Source organism: Colias croceus, chromosome Z (genome assembly GCF_905220415.1).
Source record: "Colias croceus chromosome Z, ilColCroc2.1".
In the NCBI taxonomy this organism is placed as follows: domain Eukaryota; kingdom Metazoa; phylum Arthropoda; class Insecta; order Lepidoptera; family Pieridae; genus Colias; species Colias croceus.
The window spans coordinates 9,887,304-9,904,782 of NC_059568.1; the positions used below are offsets into that span (position 1 = coordinate 9,887,304).

Consider the following 17,479-nt stretch of genomic DNA (forward strand, 5'->3'; position numbering starts at 1 on the left):
TTGTCAGTGTCCACGTCTCGGCTCCGTAGGTCATAACTGGTAGGACGCACTGATTGAAAACCTTTGTCTTAAGGCACTGTGGTAATGACGATGAGAAGACTCGCCGGAGTTTACCAAATGCCGCCCAACCCAGCTATATCCGCCTGTTGATCTCACCATCGAAATTGTTCTAACCTAGTTGGAGCATTTGCCCTAGGTGTACATATTCTTGAACAATTTTTAGGCGGACTCCGTTTATTACAATCGGCTCCGGTAAAATACGGTCGTTAATCATGATCTTTGTTTTGTCTGTGTTCATGCGGAGACCGATTCGTAAGGAGGACACAGCTAGGTCGTTCAACATCTGTTTTAGTTCCTGCAGCGATTCAGCCATAATGACAATGTCATCAGCAAATCGTAAGTGTGAGATGTACTGCCCGTTGATATTGATGCCTCGCCCATTCCAATTCAGCGCCCCAAACATATCCTCTAACGCGTTGGTGAACAATTTCGGTGAAATAACGTCGCCTTGTCTCACCCCTAGCCGTAGTTGGATACGCTTGGTACGCTGGTTTTGGATGTGGACGGACATGGTTGCGGCATCGTACAGAGATCTCAACACTTCGATATATCTCCAGTCAACCTGGCAGCGCTGCAAGGAATCCAGAACAGACCAAGTCTCGATGCAGTCGAAGGCTTTCTCATAGTCCACAAAAGCAATGCACAGGGGCTGATTGTACTCCTCTGTTTTCTGTACAATCTGCCGCACAGTGTGGATGTGGTCTATGGTACTATAACCGCTGCGAAACCCAGCCTGTTCCGGAGGTTGAAACTCGTCGAGTCTTCGCGCAAGACGGTTAGTGATGACCCTTAAGAACAACTTGTAGATGTGGCTCAAAAGCGATATGGGCCTGTAGTTCTTTAAAAGGGTTTTATCCCCTTTTTTAAAGAACAGCACCACGACGCTTTCGCTCCACACCCTCGGAGTTCTCCCAGTAAAGAGAACAGAGTTAAACAGATCCCGTAGTTCTTTTAGGACAGGAGCTCCCCCTGCTTTTATACGCTCCGTGGTTAATCCGTCCTCTCCCGGGGCTTTTCCATTTTTAAGTTGCCTTAGGGCCAACTCCAACTCGTCTAGACCTCCGCGAGAATCTCCGGTCTTGATGTCAGGACGCTCCCAGTGGATGTGGTCAGCTTTGTCAGATAGGACCTATCAAGGTTTTGCGCGAACACTTTCGATCCACGATTTTGCTCAATTGCATTTTCAACTGCAAGAGTGTTGTAGGATCTAAGGTCGCGCCGAACCATCTTAAATATTTTCTTATTTAGTGTCCTTTGAGATGACAAAGCTGATTGTGGGTTATCGCGTCGCTCGTTCATCAAGGTTAGAGTCTCCCGCGAAAGATTTTACTTTTTGCCGGTGGGTTTTATTTTGAAGAAGCCCTTGCCCTCGTCCCTTAGAATTTCAGTAACTTGTTGAAGTTTCTGATCAACGTTGTTCGTGGGTTCCAAGGAAGCGAATCTATTGCTCAGTTTAAGCTGAAAAACTTCAGGTTCAGCAAGAGTTTGGTTTATACCTTGGTTTATACAATAATATAAAATATGATGTAAATTGTGACGTAAATTGTGACGTAAATTTAACAAAATTTGGTGGTAGATACACCTTCGCTTAACCTTCCTAATAAAATTAAAATGGCTCAAGTACTTGCCAGCTCACTGAGAGTTATTTCATAAATTTTTATAACTTAAATTATCTCTTTAAGTAATATAATAATATAAATTAAATAATTATATTTAAGCACTTATTTAAAAATAGGTATAAGCGTTATAATAATAATTGTATGCCTAAATTCTCATAATTCTCAAAATTTACCTAATTACACTGACTTAACATTTAGAAGCAAACATTATGAGGAAAAATCTTTGGACTAATAAACATCTAAAACTTGATGCCGGCCTGCACCTGAGCCATCAGCTGTGCGGACTTGCGCAGTTGGCTGAGCTCGTTTTCGGTGAGAGGCTGGCGGATGACGTCCGATACTCCCGAGGATCCCAATACACAGGGCAAAGATAAGAATACGTCCTCTTCGATACCATGCTCGCCCTGCGAAATAAATAAATAAGAATACTGTTATGAATAAATAGTTAGTTATATCTGAATAGTTTAGAATATATTCTCCAGTTTTTTTATTGATTATGATACATTCAGAAAGATGGAAACATTACCGATCTTTCAACTTTTGAAGTAGATAATGAGGAATCTAGAAACTAATATAATATATTATATCAACTTTCGAAAAAGACAAATGAACCATAGAAATTATTTAATAATTACCTTTAAGTACGTGGAAACTGGGTGTACACTGTTTGCGTTGGTGAGAATGGCCCGGGAGAGCTGTGCGAGCGAGAGGCCGATAGCCCATGAAGTGTAACCCTTTAGTTTGATAACCTCATATGCGCTCTTCACGACCATTTCATGCAACTCCTTCCAGTTTTCAGGGTCATTGTCGGTACCGATTTTTGGGTTAATTTCACTCAGTCTTACACCAGCGACGTTCACTCCAGACCATACTGGAACTGCAAAAGAAATCAATTAATAATGACTAATCCATTACCGCCAATTTAGGTCAAATCTCACTACCACTCATCTGTTTTGAATTCATTAAATAATTTGTATATTAGTCATCTGTGTCAATACTTTGCCTTACGATAAGAACTGTATACCAATCGTATGAGGAAACATTTACTATGCCAATTTAACCATAAATTGCAATTTATAATAGTAACAAAATTTAGACTTACCACTGCTGTCTCCATGTTCTCCAATAATGTATCCGTGGCAGGAAGTAGCCGCTACTGACAGTTTGTCGGAAAGAAGGTAGCGGAATCTTGCGGAGTCAAGGTTTGTACCAGACCCGATGACGCGGTGCTTCGGCAGACCACTGATTTTCCAAGTGACGTAAGTGAGAATGTCCACTGGGTTGCTGGCTATGATCAGGACTGCGTCCGGACTGTATTTTACTAGCTGGAAAGTATCGATCATTTATTTCAGGACAGAATATTGTCTTATTCAATTTGGTAACAATTGTTGCTGATCGTAAAAATATTTTTATTGAAAATGAACTTCCAGAATCCAGATCATTAATTTATTCGTTTCTTTTGCAGCAGTTAAAAGTGGCCACCGCACGGTTAGATATTTAGCTAAACGTGTTTAAAATTAATATTAAATTTAATACATAAATGAATATCTTAATTATTTCATTAAAGTAACTATATCCTAATAAAATTGTTGATGATTACAGTGTGATTATATCAATATAAAATTTATTACCCAATTAAATGTCAACTGTAACACTGATAATAATTTATAATATTATCATTTTACAAACATTTTTTTTTTGTGATTATTACCAATTCAAATTAGTAAAGGTCACAATGTCAATAAGTCAAACCTAGGTTATTTTTTACCTATTTCTAACCTTCGTATCACGTCGTGAAAGCGTTTTGGACTTAGTCTACAGTCTACACCAACTACATTTTTTTCCGACCAATCTTTCATCAGTATTAGCAACATTTGTCGTCAATATTATTTTTTAACTCTCTTTTAATATAGTTAATCCAAATGTAGAATACCCACTTGCGGAATGATGATCTTGAGAACATCTGTGTTCCTTTGGACGAGGTCAAGGCGGGATTCTCCTTCGCGCTGGCGCACGCCGGCCGTGACTACGCAGATTTTGGACCCAGCGGAAATTGAGTAATCTGTAATGAATAATGTTCGTTATCAATCAATTTTCATTGTCATTATCTTTATCTTTTTTTTAAATATCATTGCACCGCACGTGCTTGTCTCGTGTTAACGTTTGTCAGATTTTAGCGTTTTTTATGTGTGTTAGGTAGCTATGAGAGTGGATAAGATTCACAAATTATTGTCTCCGCTAACCTAGCGCTTTTAACGTTTGCTTGAAAATAAACCTAGAAGTTAGTTCAATAAATAAGTGTAATTGCCTAGATGCATTTTTTTTTATTTATTTATCTCGTAAGCCACTACGGCTTAGGTAATCTCACAAGTCACAGACCCCAAATTTAAAAATTCCGCAAAAATGTTGACTCTTACCTGTGCTCGCTTGAATTCTGGCGTTCCTCATGAAGGCAGAACCGTGTTGTAAGTCCATCATTTCTCCTTTTAATTTGTCCTCCATCACGTCGACAAGGGCAATGTTATTCGTTACTCCCTGTTAATATTTTAAATATTTATTTCTTTCAGTATTCATGACATGTAGGTATCTACCTAGTGATCTAACCTTGATCTAACAAACAGAGTGTTTATGAAGCGTTAGCTACTAGTTATTATACCTACTGAGCATAGGTCCTGTATTATGTTAAATAAGGAAAATAACATTGCATATCAATTGAATCACGTAGAATCATATTGTTAGATTTTTGTGCTTATCCACAAAAGAATAAGAGAAGTGCGTTCAGCGTTATTTTGAGTCCGCATTGTAGTCACAACACAATACAATTTACACCAAATGGGCTCGACAGCAAGAAGCATTGTGCACCAAGGATAATGTTACGTTCTTACACGAATTATTATGTACTGATGCGCAATCTTTTGTAATATTGCGAAATAAAGTACACAACTTTAAAAAAAACATTTAGGTACTTAATGGAATCTCAATTTGAATAGGTAGGTACTACATAGTTTAAGGTAAGCTAGCTATGTCCTATACGTATATTTAGATTAATTGAATTGAGTGACTGTTATGTGGTGCAGCTGTTTGTTATTTAAAGACGAATTAAACGACTAAACGAAATTAAGAATTTATGTGCCATTGCACTTCTCATAATGTTGAACACAGTCTGAATACCTACAATCGAGGTAGGCATGCGGCTATTTTTACATTGTATTTGTATCATAATGACTGTTTGATAATGCGTGCGAGACTTCCCAAATAAAAGCTAATCTAAAGTGCAACACAGGCACATAATATTAATTATTATAGGTACATAGGTATGTAAAAGAATAGCCATCAAAAAATGATTAAATTAACATAAATATAGATGTTTATTGTTTATATAGAATAGCATTTTTTTAAATAGGATTTACTGGGGAATATGTTCTATAAGATTTAACTTTATAACATAAAAATGTGGGCAAAAATTGTATCATCATAATGTACTTACAAATTACAATTTTAAAGTGGTTTGTATTACTGTATTGTACTACTATTTACCGTACAAGGGCTGCATAGTGCATACCTATGTCAGATTTTACATGACTGACGAATCTTTTACCTGCCTTGCTACATGTAGATGTAGTAAGTTCACATTAAGTAAGCATAGTATAGCATAGGTAATAATTTAATCTAATTGGATGGTTTTTATCAATTAGTGATGAATATTGTTGAATGAATCATAAAGGTAAAAGTATAATCCTTCTAAGTGTTAAGGATTCACAATCTTCTAATTTCTTATCTTTTCAGGAGTGGTGCAAGCTTAATGTCGATTGTGAAACTGACTTATCTTTTTTAAAACGCTTGTTTTAGCTTCATCAGCTGTATCCTTCATAATATTATGACCCAGATTAAATGCACAGATTTAATTCTAACTTTGTACTCCTCGTTGCCAATTATTTCATGAGTTTAATGCGTTTTTTAATATGTTACCTAATTGAATTTATATTTTTTTGGTTTTTATGGCATTCAAATGCTTTATAAATATATGTTACCTAATTATTAATTTTTATATTAAATTAAGATTAGGTAACTTTTTAAATATTATAATATGTTCCTTTATTCTTAGCGTATTTATCAACGTACCTGTGTAAGCATCGAGAAGACAGCGGCCATGCCAACTTGTCCCGTCCCGACGACCGTGATCTTGCTCCCGGTGTCCTCGCTCTTGGGCTGGATGGGCTGGAACAGCTTCTCGATTGTCGCCATCTTGGCTGAATTAAAAATGATTTTAAGAATAATTAAATTATAAAAAAGAAGCATCTGTTGTGTGTTAATTAATATGTTTAAATTTTATAAATAATTACAATATAATTCGCTTTAAGGTAGGTACCTACATAAAATAATAATCAACTTGTACGTAGGTTTGATGTAGATTCATTATATATTTTTTTCTTTTTAATTTATTAGATGAATTTGAATAAGAAATTAATAGAAGAAGAAAATTAAATTAATTATATGGGGTCGTCTCTAATAAGGTACCAAGGCTATGGTGCTTAAATAATTTTAGCAAAAGTAACATGGAAAATAATTAATTTACCTAAGTAGTTAAGTAACTACCAAGACTTTTTAAAATAAAAAATCACAAATCATTCAGTTAGTAGCTACAGAGTAAAGAAAAAAATCTAATTTATTAATCGATGATAAACATATTTTATCTCTTGATTTTAATTTTATAAATTATTGTTATTGAATTTTAAAAAGTTAATGTGAATTGGATAACAAAAATTATATGTTAAAGGATAATTGCATTGCATTGTTATTAATAAATAAGTTTTTTCTCAATTTATAAAAAAATATCAAGTAAAAAAAAAGATTTTCGCAGACAGGTTAAAAAACAATCGCCAAAATCCTTAAAATATAACTCACGGTCAAATCCGTTCATATGGTTCCTGTGCATTTTTACTTCAATTAAGGATAATCCGAATGAGATGAACAACGCGCGGACTAGCTACTGGCTAGTGTCTACTGTCTACTGACTAGTAACCAAACGGGAGTACTATATTTAAATACTACCAAGAGAGCGAGTGTGGCGGACCCCGCGCGAGTGCAGGGAACCGTCGCGTCGTGGTGGGGATGAATCAATTTCACGGCTTCACGCGCTGTCTTCATTTGCCGAAGCTGTGATTCTCATGACAGAACGCACGTTGTCGAAAAAGCCCATGTAATCTCACAGCATCCGCAACATGTTTATACAAATTGACCGTGTGATCGTACGCCCACCCCGCCCCCAAATATGGCTATATGGAAGTTGTGTATATTTCGATAAAAAGCTGTACGTACCCACATTGTGAGCGATAAAAATAAAAACGAGATTTTATCAAAATGGTTTCGATAACACTATTGATAAAGTTTTGTTGCATACAAAGAGGCACCATAATATTCTATATTATAGATTGGCGTTATTTGAGTAAATCCTTAGGTGGTTAATTTAAATATAGGTAAATTACTACCTATCTAACGATACGATGTTGATTATCGAATATAGTAGGCAATAATTAAATTTCTTCAGTAAAAATCATGTAAAAATTAAAATTTATATAGTTAAGAACTTGGAATTAATTATTATTGGTCCTTGAAATTAAGTAAGTAAAGTATATAGGTAGGTACGTAGGAGTTATCTGAATTCTTTAACAAAAATTACATCGTGATTTTCTGGTATTGTGAAATAATCACCTAATTGTGACCTTTTTAAAAATATTCCGATGATACTTTTTATTCCGGTAAAATAATTATAATTATCCAAGATAATGTATTTGAGTAAGAAGTCATAAAATAAAAATTTCGTACCTATTTTTGTTAGTAGATAACATACTTAATTACTTAGGTAGGTACTCATATTATTTAAAAAGTTAAGGATATGAGATTTTTATAGTAATTTTATTGTATCCTATACTTAACAAAAAACTAAAAAGTAAATAACTACCGAACTGCTTTTTAGTTGAAATAATTTATACATTATATAAAATAATTTATAGTGCACAACTAGGCGCAAAGTACAGCCGACAGCGTACAGCGCTCGCCTGACGGCTAGACTGCATGATGTAATTAAAACTTTTTAAGTGAAATAAGGCAAAAAAATGAAGTAATAAATTGATTGTTTGATGATTATTTTCAGATGACTTACTGAGGCAGATAATCTTATAAAACGAAATAAATGAAAGTACGAACGGTAATAAGTTTTGATAAAAACAGCGGTCATTCGTTTTTGTAATCGTAATAAATTTAATAATTCGTTTATAATGAAAAATATGGTTGACAGCCAAATGCTCCAATTCGAATATACTTAAACAATTCCGTTTATTAATGTTAATTCCTAAATAAAGAGTGGATTTTTTGCCAAAATACATTACCTACGTGACGGCAGATGGAATTTATCGAAGTTCTTCAGAGTTCCGAGAACGTTACAAATAAAGATTTAAAAATAACTCTTTTTATTAATTCACTGTAGGTAGGTATGATATGAAACTGATCGCACTTATAGCAAAATCTCTGCCCTGCCAACTTTGGGTACTTTTATTTATGGTGTTACTTTTAGAAATCATATTAATTATAGTTAGCACTCAAAATAATATTTATTTTGACGAATTTAGTATAAAATTTGATATTAACATTAACACCTAAGTAGGAGGATAACAGTTTCACATAAAAAACTTTATCTATAGGTACCTCTATATCTCTGAAGTTATCTACCTCTTTATAAGTAAGTATCTCAATTCTCATTTTACTCATCGTACTACGCAAGGAGAAACCAAGGTCGAAACTCGAAGGACACCTTAGAAAATACTCTGGGGCGTACTATATTATGTACAATTGTACATAGTACTCTAAGTCACTGCCCACAAAGGTCATTCATAAATTCAAGAATTATTTTATTAAATTTAAAATAGGTTTACTGTTTATGGAGCATTCTAAATAATATTTATTATTAGTCTCTTAATCAGTCTCAATTAGTTAAATTAAAAATGAAAGTTTATAATTAAAGAAGCAGAGACAGCACAGACAAAAAATAGCACGCGTCATGTCGAAAGGTCATGATCAAGATCAGTGATAATATTGCTAGTGCTATCAAAGCTATAGTAGGTACGTGGCTATCAAAGATGCGTGGGCGGCTAATGAAACTTTTTTATAGTAACTAGGTACTTAATATATTTACGAATAGGTCCCTCAGTATTGAGTACCTAGGTATGTACTAATAAAATTTTAAATTAGTTTATTAGATTTTACTCACATTAGATTACTAAATTCTAATAAGTATCTAAGTAAGTACAATCAATTATAATATAAAAATATATTTTTATCCTAACTATTATTATGTAAAATTAAAATTCAAATAGGTAGTTACCTCCTCCCTTTATAAAATAAAATAATGTAAGTACCTAGGTAGGTACCTATTTATTTATTATAAATCCTAGTTAATAAGTTAATCTCAAATAAATAATAAAAAGTAGGTTGAGTGCATAAAGACGTACCTAGCCTACCTAGGTACATTATAATAACAAAAATCGATGATACCTACAATAATTTTAATTTAAAATGTAGAAAAATAATAATGCATGACTTAGGTATATATAGCCAAAGCCGAATTAATATTTGTTCCAGGATAATAAATCAATAATATAAACTTCCATCACTTTTGCGGTTAATGACCTCGTGAAGGTCGCATTATAAAAACAAATAGCGAGTTAAAAAAAGTTTTCAAATACCTATATTCCTTATTAAACTTTACATCTCTGTATTATCCTGCATTATTTATTTAGACCGTCGCGTAGGTACACAAATAATTAATCAGAACTTTTAGAAGAGTCGATTTAAAGTTTTGTAAAGTCACGCGGCACAAAACTACATATTATGTTTTTGGCTAAAGTATACGTGTGCACTTACAGGTAAATGTTGCAGTTCCGTGCGGCAGGTCACGTAGGGGCGGCAGCTGGAGGTGTTGTAGAGTAGAGCCGACTCGTTGCCGGCGAGTTTACTCAAGGTGACCTTCAACAATTCGTTTTAGAATCCACGCCATCGCGCATGCCCGAATTAACAATACGGTATTTCGTAAAGTCCACCTAAATACCAGAACGACTCGGCTGATTTTCCTCTACAACTGCGCGTTTGATACAGGACACTACTTATGAAATGTTTCGTCCACGCTGTACTAGTGAAAATAAAACGCATCGGTTTAACTGTTCGTGGTACACCAATTAAAGATAAAGCCTATCGAGTGGTTGTGCAAACTCATTCATATCTTGGAAATGTATATTTAAAGATAATAAAATCAATTTTTTACGGCATTGCTATTATTAGTAATTGATAACAATAGAATTTATGACGTTTTATTTTATACAATGCATGTGCATTATAATCTTAGACAAGACGTACTTAACTACCTATGCCTTGGTTGGTAGATATACCTAGGTATTTAAAAGAACACAATATGTACAATTTTCAGGAAAATGTAAATACAAGATCACTGAATGTATTATGTCCTTGTTATTACGAAATATAAAGAAACTGTTCTGTAAAGCTTAACATTAAATCCCAATGGGCTCCCTACGACTAAGATAAAAAATTAAAAAGCAATTATTGTTATTAAGTATCATATTATTAAAATGACAAAAATGCATTATTTTATGTTCTTCTATCTATCTATCAAATGTGTTGCTAAGCAAAAAACGGATTGACTGGATTTCGGCTAATTATTTTATGACGTTAGGAAGGTCCTTATGGAGAGAAAACACGAAAGAGGATAAATAGGGCAGAATACGTCTGCCAGGGCAACTAGTCATAATATAATATCACTAGACTGTTGAAGAGGAATGACATGTTTCGCCGCATAAAAAGTAGCAGTAAAAAGTAGCATTCCGTTGCGTAAACCATGCTTGCTATCCTAGCTTAAAAAACTAGCCTGGTGTATCCCTGCCATAATAGCCTCGTATGTCCCGGGCATTATTTAAGATTAATAACACCTGAATTTCACAACGGTTTCATCATAACAATATGATGCATGCATCGAATTTCACTATTTCATAACTACATATTTACTTAGTAGTTAGCTTCTGACTTTACGTAGTGATATTATTATTTAAAAATTTGATTCGTAATTTCATAATAATATGTACGTAGCAATTCAGTCTACACTATTATTAGCCATGGACCCATGGTACATACAACTTTGATCGAATTTGATACTTATAAATTTGCGTAATAAAAATAATTAATGTAGGTATGAAAAGAATTAAATAGGTAGGTATTTAGTTAATGTAAATTGTACATAATATAATACCTATAATTTACTCCTAAATTATTTTGTGTCAAAGGAACAATGTGACATCCTATATATTTGTAGAAGCACACATAATGACAGACCTAGAAGTACCTACCTATGTGCTATGGCTATGACTTGGCTATGACTCATAATTATCATGAAATGATGATGTCAGAATGTAAATGTCTGTACCAAGTGTACGCAAGTTTATTCCCATTAGCTAACCTGATTTGAGATTTACTACATTGTGGTAGAGTTGCAATTGCAATGATTTAGATAATTTCACAACGATTTCTACTGAAACCTAAAACATTATATTTTCATCCCTCACGGTAAATATCTAATTATCTATTATTGTCTATCTTTATCTTTAAAAATAAGTTAATTAATTTTGTACACAATAGGTATGTATGCAAAATAATTTTAATGTTGGGATATCTAAGTATATTCTGTGGTTTGGGTTTAAAAATTTATTACTCAAGTCTTTTCATATCAAGTACCTACTTATAGGTAATTTTTTTGCGTTATGTAGGTACCTACATGTACACAGGCATACATTATAGTAAAAGTTATGTTTGAATCACAAAAAATGTATTGTGCAACATGATTAATTCATGAAATCCTGATTGAATTATTATGTGAGTTACATAATTGAAAGTGAAATTAAAATATAGAAAAACCTATAGCTGACCACTCACAATGATTAAGCAGGCCATTTTTGTACTGAAACTACGTGTAACAGTAAACACCGAAACACGTCTAAAGTTATCATCATAACCTGTCATAATATTATTTATTTATTGTCTGTGAGTTATTAGTTACATATTTACTTCATAGGCCTCGGATCAACCCGAAATTGAATTTCCATTTATTTCTAGACATTATTTTCAATTGTTTTATGCTTTCTATAGATAGATATAATCACTTCTTCATCTCTATCTCTCTCTTTCTTCCTTATAAATATGTATTAAATTCTCGTATCACAATGTTAGTTCACAGCATAGTAGCTAGCCAGTATTTACGATGTTATTTGCGAAGGCATTTGCAATGGCATTTGCGATGGCATTTGCAATAGCATTTGCGATTCCATTGCGGTGGCATTTGCGATGGCATTTGCGATGGCATTTGCGATTGCGTTTGCGATTGCATTTGCGATTGCATTTGCGATGGCATTTGCGATTGCATTTGCGATGGCATTTGCGATTGCGTTTGCGATGGCATTTGCGATTGCATTTGCGAATTGCGATGGCATTTGCGATAGCATTTGCGATGGCATTTCCGATGACATTTGCGATTGCATTTCCGATGGCATTTGCGATGGCATTTGCTATGGCATTTGTAATTGCATTTGCGATGGCTTTCGAGATGGCATTTGCGATGGCATTTCCGATGGCATTTGCGATAGCATTTGCAATTGCATTTGCGATGGCTTTCGAGATGGCATTTGCGATGGCATTTCCGATGGCATTTGCGATAGCATTTGCGATGGCTTTCGAGATGGCATTTGCGATGGCATTACGGGGTATATACAAAATGTATGGAAAGGCTACCTTCCGAATTTCTAATCAAAAAAATTCTGTCGTCCGATCGTTTGCATCCGGCACCCATCAGAAGCGCACATCAGAAACGTCAGAATTCTGATAGTATGCGGATTGCGGGGTCCCTAACAAAATGAATACGAAAATTAAGAAGAATGCGTCCGGCGGGCATTAGAAATTTTCTGACACATAAATTCTGACTATGTGCGGTCGGCCTTATGGACCCTTATTTTTCCATTTGCAATACATCCCACAAGACGATATCGATGATATTACATTATACGAATATGGGTGATACAGGACTTAATAAGCGTGATGACGGGTATACGTATACCTTTTTTGCTTTCCGGGATAAAACCTATCCTGTGTGTTAATCCAAGTTACCCTCTATATGTGTCTTGTGTGCTAAATTTCATTGTAATCGGTTCAGTAGTATTTGCGTGAAAGAGTAACAAACACACACACATCCTCACAAGTCACAAACTTTCGCATTTATAATATTAGTAGGATAGGATAGGATTATTCGGTAGCGTATGCAAAATAATTAAATAAGCATGCTAAGTTACACGAATGATCAGCATGCACAATATGATAACATCAATTTATGATCAAAATAAATGTCCATTAAACCGAACGCTTTGTGTTCATTTCACATGGTAGAGTCGTATTGAAATCGGTTAACTTTGTTTAAATAATAAGCCTTCGCCGTAACGGCCTGGCTGTTAACGCCTGCCGCCGAAGGTGATCGGTGGCCACCGTTGGGTTTTAGTGGGTATGGCATATATACCTAGTATTTCGCGAGTCCCAAATACCCCCTCCCACAGAAAAACTGCAGAGTAGGATGCGTAAATGCATTTCCCAACGTTGAAAAAATATATAAATAGAACGTATTGATATACATAATATATTATTTTTTAATAATTTTATGTAATATTATCATCATTGGCAATAAGGAATGACACAATACCAATAGCAAAAATACGATGATAATTTTTTTATGGAGAACTTGACCCACAACACTGTAATATAAACGATAGCTGGCTATCAAAAAAAACCGTATCAAAATTTATTTAATGTACATTAAAACGTGTAGACTACAAGTGACTTAAGATTAGATAATAGTACCTACAATGCAGAGTTAGAATTCGAAAATAATATACGGGACATAGTTAGTTAATTACATATTAATATTTATATAGGTACGTATGAGGTAGGTAACTGTAAAGATTTATTATGCCGTCTATACCCGACCAAAACCTCGCAAAATAGGTACTTATGTTTTTTTTAAATAATAAAACGTAGACAAGGATCACTTTCAGTATTACCCCGTAGTTACTTGAAAACTTATACTCAGGTAATTTTTTCATGTTATGTTATTGCTGTCAAGTCCTGTTTAAATTAATATCTAGTCTTTGGAACACAATTTTACATCAAAGATTAAATAATCAAACAACTAGAACCGTACCCATATTAGAATTTCATTAACGGTACCCAGGGGTACAAGTGTCCACTTACAAAAAAAAGGGGTACTTAAGTGTACCCCGATGAAAAAAACAAGATTACAAAAAGATTATTAACTTTTATTAAATGTTGACTTATTAAGGTCTTCTTAATATTCATTGGAGTCTTATTAATTTAATTTATAATTTATAATGTAATCATTTTTATATTTTTCTACAATTTACACACACTTAACGTTGTTGAAAAAATTTATAAAATATTTTCACTTGGTGAACTGTAATGCGTGACTGACGGACTTTAGACGTGGATAACTGGATAGGTATTCACGTGTTTATAACCAATAGCAATAGGTATGCGGAGTTTTTATGATAGGTACATTTTAGTTTTTTAGTCCGTACAAACTATAATTGCCTACATAAAATCGTTGCATAAAATAGTGTTCAATAAACAAAAATGCCAGAGATGTAGGTAGGTATACACGAGACTAGGTAGTACCTAATTCAATAATTTTAAATTTATGTTATCCAAGCAGAGAAAATGAAGATTTATATGAGCACTTTTTTACATGTATGTACATACTTACAATACTGTTTACAATGATAATTATTCAAGAATACTTACTCTATGAGAATACCTTAGTAAAAATAACTAAGTACTTATTACAACCTCTTTCATAGTATTTTAGGTAAAGCGTTATTAAACTTTTCCTTTGTTGAAATACCTGTCACGTTTTACGTTGGTCATGATCAATTATAATAATTTTACAGGGTATTTAAAGGCTTTAAGCAATTTTTCCAAAAATGAGCACTTGGCGAATGGCTGGATTAAAGTAAGTGTAAGACGTAAGTAGGTACCTAACTACCTAGGTATTAGATAAGTTTGCAATGCAATATCTTAATATTAACTAGGTACAATGTTTTTAAAAAATTTAAACAAAATACCTAGGTATAGTTTGAGGTCTATAATTTAAATCAGATAACTATATAATTAGTAACTACTTAGGTTATTATGTAACTGTATAAAAAAGTAACATGATATAATGGCTCTGGCTTCTTGCACATTTGTTTAACAAGATGCGTATACCGTCTACGAATTCATAAAATAAATAATAATGAACCTGTTTAATGAGCTAATAAAGTTAATTATTATTTGAATAAGATTAAATTATCAAAATTAAATTAATGACTAGGATACTGGCTTCGATAAAAGCACAATACCTAATTAGTGCTTTTCATTGTTATCTACTAACTAGGTATTTCATCCCAAATAATATGTATGCAATTGGCAAATTATTACGTATCTGGTACCTACTAATACATATTTGCTAATAGGTAACCATCTACTGATAGAGTATCGGCACACCCCGGAGTCCGGACACTCCATACAAAAATATCGTTTTGACAGTCACACTGTAGAGACTGCAAAATGTGTGTGCGCTGTGCGCTATGGTTGGCACATTTGTGACTACCGTAAAAAAAATTTCGCGTTTTTCTGATGAAATACATCCGTAAACAGCACAATATCTAACCATTTTCTACGAAAAACGATAATCACAAATCCAAAATAATAAAATTTATTTGAGTCAATTTGATTTTATGTTGTCAATCTTCGTTTTCGTTGCATATCGTCCTTGCAGAAAAATGCGGACCATTGCATGATCGTGCGGGGTGAGGTAATTTTTTAATTTTGGCGGGAGGCGGAGAGTGTCCGTTCTGTAGCGTTTAGCTACTATTATGTATTCTGTGTTATCGGGTTATCCGTAGAAAGGTTAACTACAAAACTTTTCAGTTATCAGTTATAACCGGTTGAGTATTTCTGTTTCTTTTTTAGTTACGTGAACTACTCCAATATTGCGGCGAAAACATTGCGTAAGTCCCTCAAATCGAACTTAAAGGAAGAAGCGGCTAAGCGGGACGTATCGGGAATCAGGTTCTTCTATTGGGAGAATGGAGCTGTCCTCCGTATGCTATTTATTATAATATTTTAAATTTAGCATTGTAAGAATAGTCCAGTTAAAGTAGCTAGTTTAACGAAGGTTCTAAAATTGTTACGTAATCTGGTCATTCAAATAACCGAAGCAGCGAACTGATATTCGAATAGAGCACGTCAAAATCTAGCAAATCATCCTGTTTAAAAATTCACAGATAATTTTCTAGGTCAACTCCTCAGCTCATTATTTGAACTAATAACAACAACATATAGATTTTCTTGAAAATTATTAGGTATAGGTAATTTACTAGGTGCCAAGGAAGAAGGAATAAGTTAGGTACCTACGTTTTAAGTTTTGCTGGTTGGCGATGCAAGCCAAAAATGTTAGACACTATAGGTAGGTACCTAACTATTACTTGCTCTGTGGACACTACATAAAACTTAAAAGCTCTTAACACATAATATTATAATATAGATAAGCAATTAAAGGACTGTTGATGTTTATTGGTCATCTAACAATAACTTTAAATAACATTATTTATTATTATCTACACGTGATTTTCTTCAGTTTTTACTTGAGGTAAAAAGTAAAAGAAATAAGTCAAAAACTACGTCGGTAGGTAGGTATTATAACGCGACAAAGACCAGAGTTAGGAGTACTGATTTGTAGGCTTGTAGCTAAAGCAGTTTTTATTCTTCTTCCTAAGTACCTACCTAATGTTAATCTTAATTTATTATTCTAATTTCATTTAATATCCGAAGTGTACCCAATATTAGTAGACGATTGATTGTTTCGACAAAGAATTGATTTAAAGTAAATATAATATTTTAATTGTTACAGCTGCTGGTGAGAAGCCAAAAATAAATTATATAGATAATGCAGTATAATAAAGATTATTATTTCATTTAATTGTACGTGTTTCTCTTTTTACCCTTTTTGTCCTCAAGTGGACGACTAGACACTTCTATTCATTTAACAAATTATTAAACGAATTCTTGTATTACCAGTCCTATGCCAAATCATCTCCAATCTTGAATTATTTGCGTAGAATATTATATAGTTTAATATGTTACCGTAAGATTAACACTGTTAGCTTATAAGTCGCGGATATCGATTTGTGAACTGTACCGAACCGATTATGATTTAACGCATTAATTTTTGTTTTAAAACTTTACTGAAAGCTGTAGGTTGTAACTGTGCAATTCACTGTAGGCTGTAGACTGGAGCAAAAACTTTATTTTTAATTCATTCTTTAAGATGCAACTATAATCTTATATGTATATAAAAATGAATCGCAAAATTTGTTGATAAGCGCATAACTCGAGAACGGCTGAACCGATTTCGATAATTCTTTTTTTAATAGATTCCTTGAAGTACGAGGATGGTTTTTATGTAGAGAAAACGTAAATATGTACCACGGGCGAAGCCGGGGCGGACCGCTAGTGTATTATAAAACTTAAAATAAGCGTCGCGCAAAAAGATCAATTAAGTTGTACTCAAATTGGAATAAATTTAGAATGGAATATGGGCACATTTTCATGAGGTAAAAAGGAGATATATAGTAAAAAGGAGAGGA

General features: G+C 33.6%; 1 protein-coding gene across 2 annotated transcripts; it reads right to left on the bottom strand.

Annotated features, from left to right (window-relative positions):
* Nucleotides 1-848: 848 nt before the first annotated feature.
* Nucleotides 849-9,849, bottom strand: LOC123705198 (L-lactate dehydrogenase). Of its 2 annotated transcripts, none has more exons than XM_045653888.1 (7): nt 9,600-9,849; nt 5,802-5,929; nt 4,097-4,214; nt 3,617-3,741; nt 2,782-3,004; nt 2,315-2,556; nt 849-2,083 (listed from the first exon to the last, which is right to left on the bottom strand). In XM_045653888.1, exons 2-7 carry the CDS (start codon nt 5,922-5,924, stop codon nt 1,919-1,921), a joined length of 996 nt encoding a protein of 331 aa, XP_045509844.1. In that variant the 5' UTR covers nt 5,925-5,929; nt 9,600-9,849; the 3' UTR covers nt 849-1,918. The 2 variants fall into 2 exon arrangements, with proteins under 2 accessions (XP_045509844.1, XP_045509843.1); XM_045653887.1 differs by lacking the exon at nt 9,600-9,849 and adding an exon at nt 6,585-6,711.
* Nucleotides 9,850-17,479: the final 7,630 nt, after the last annotated feature.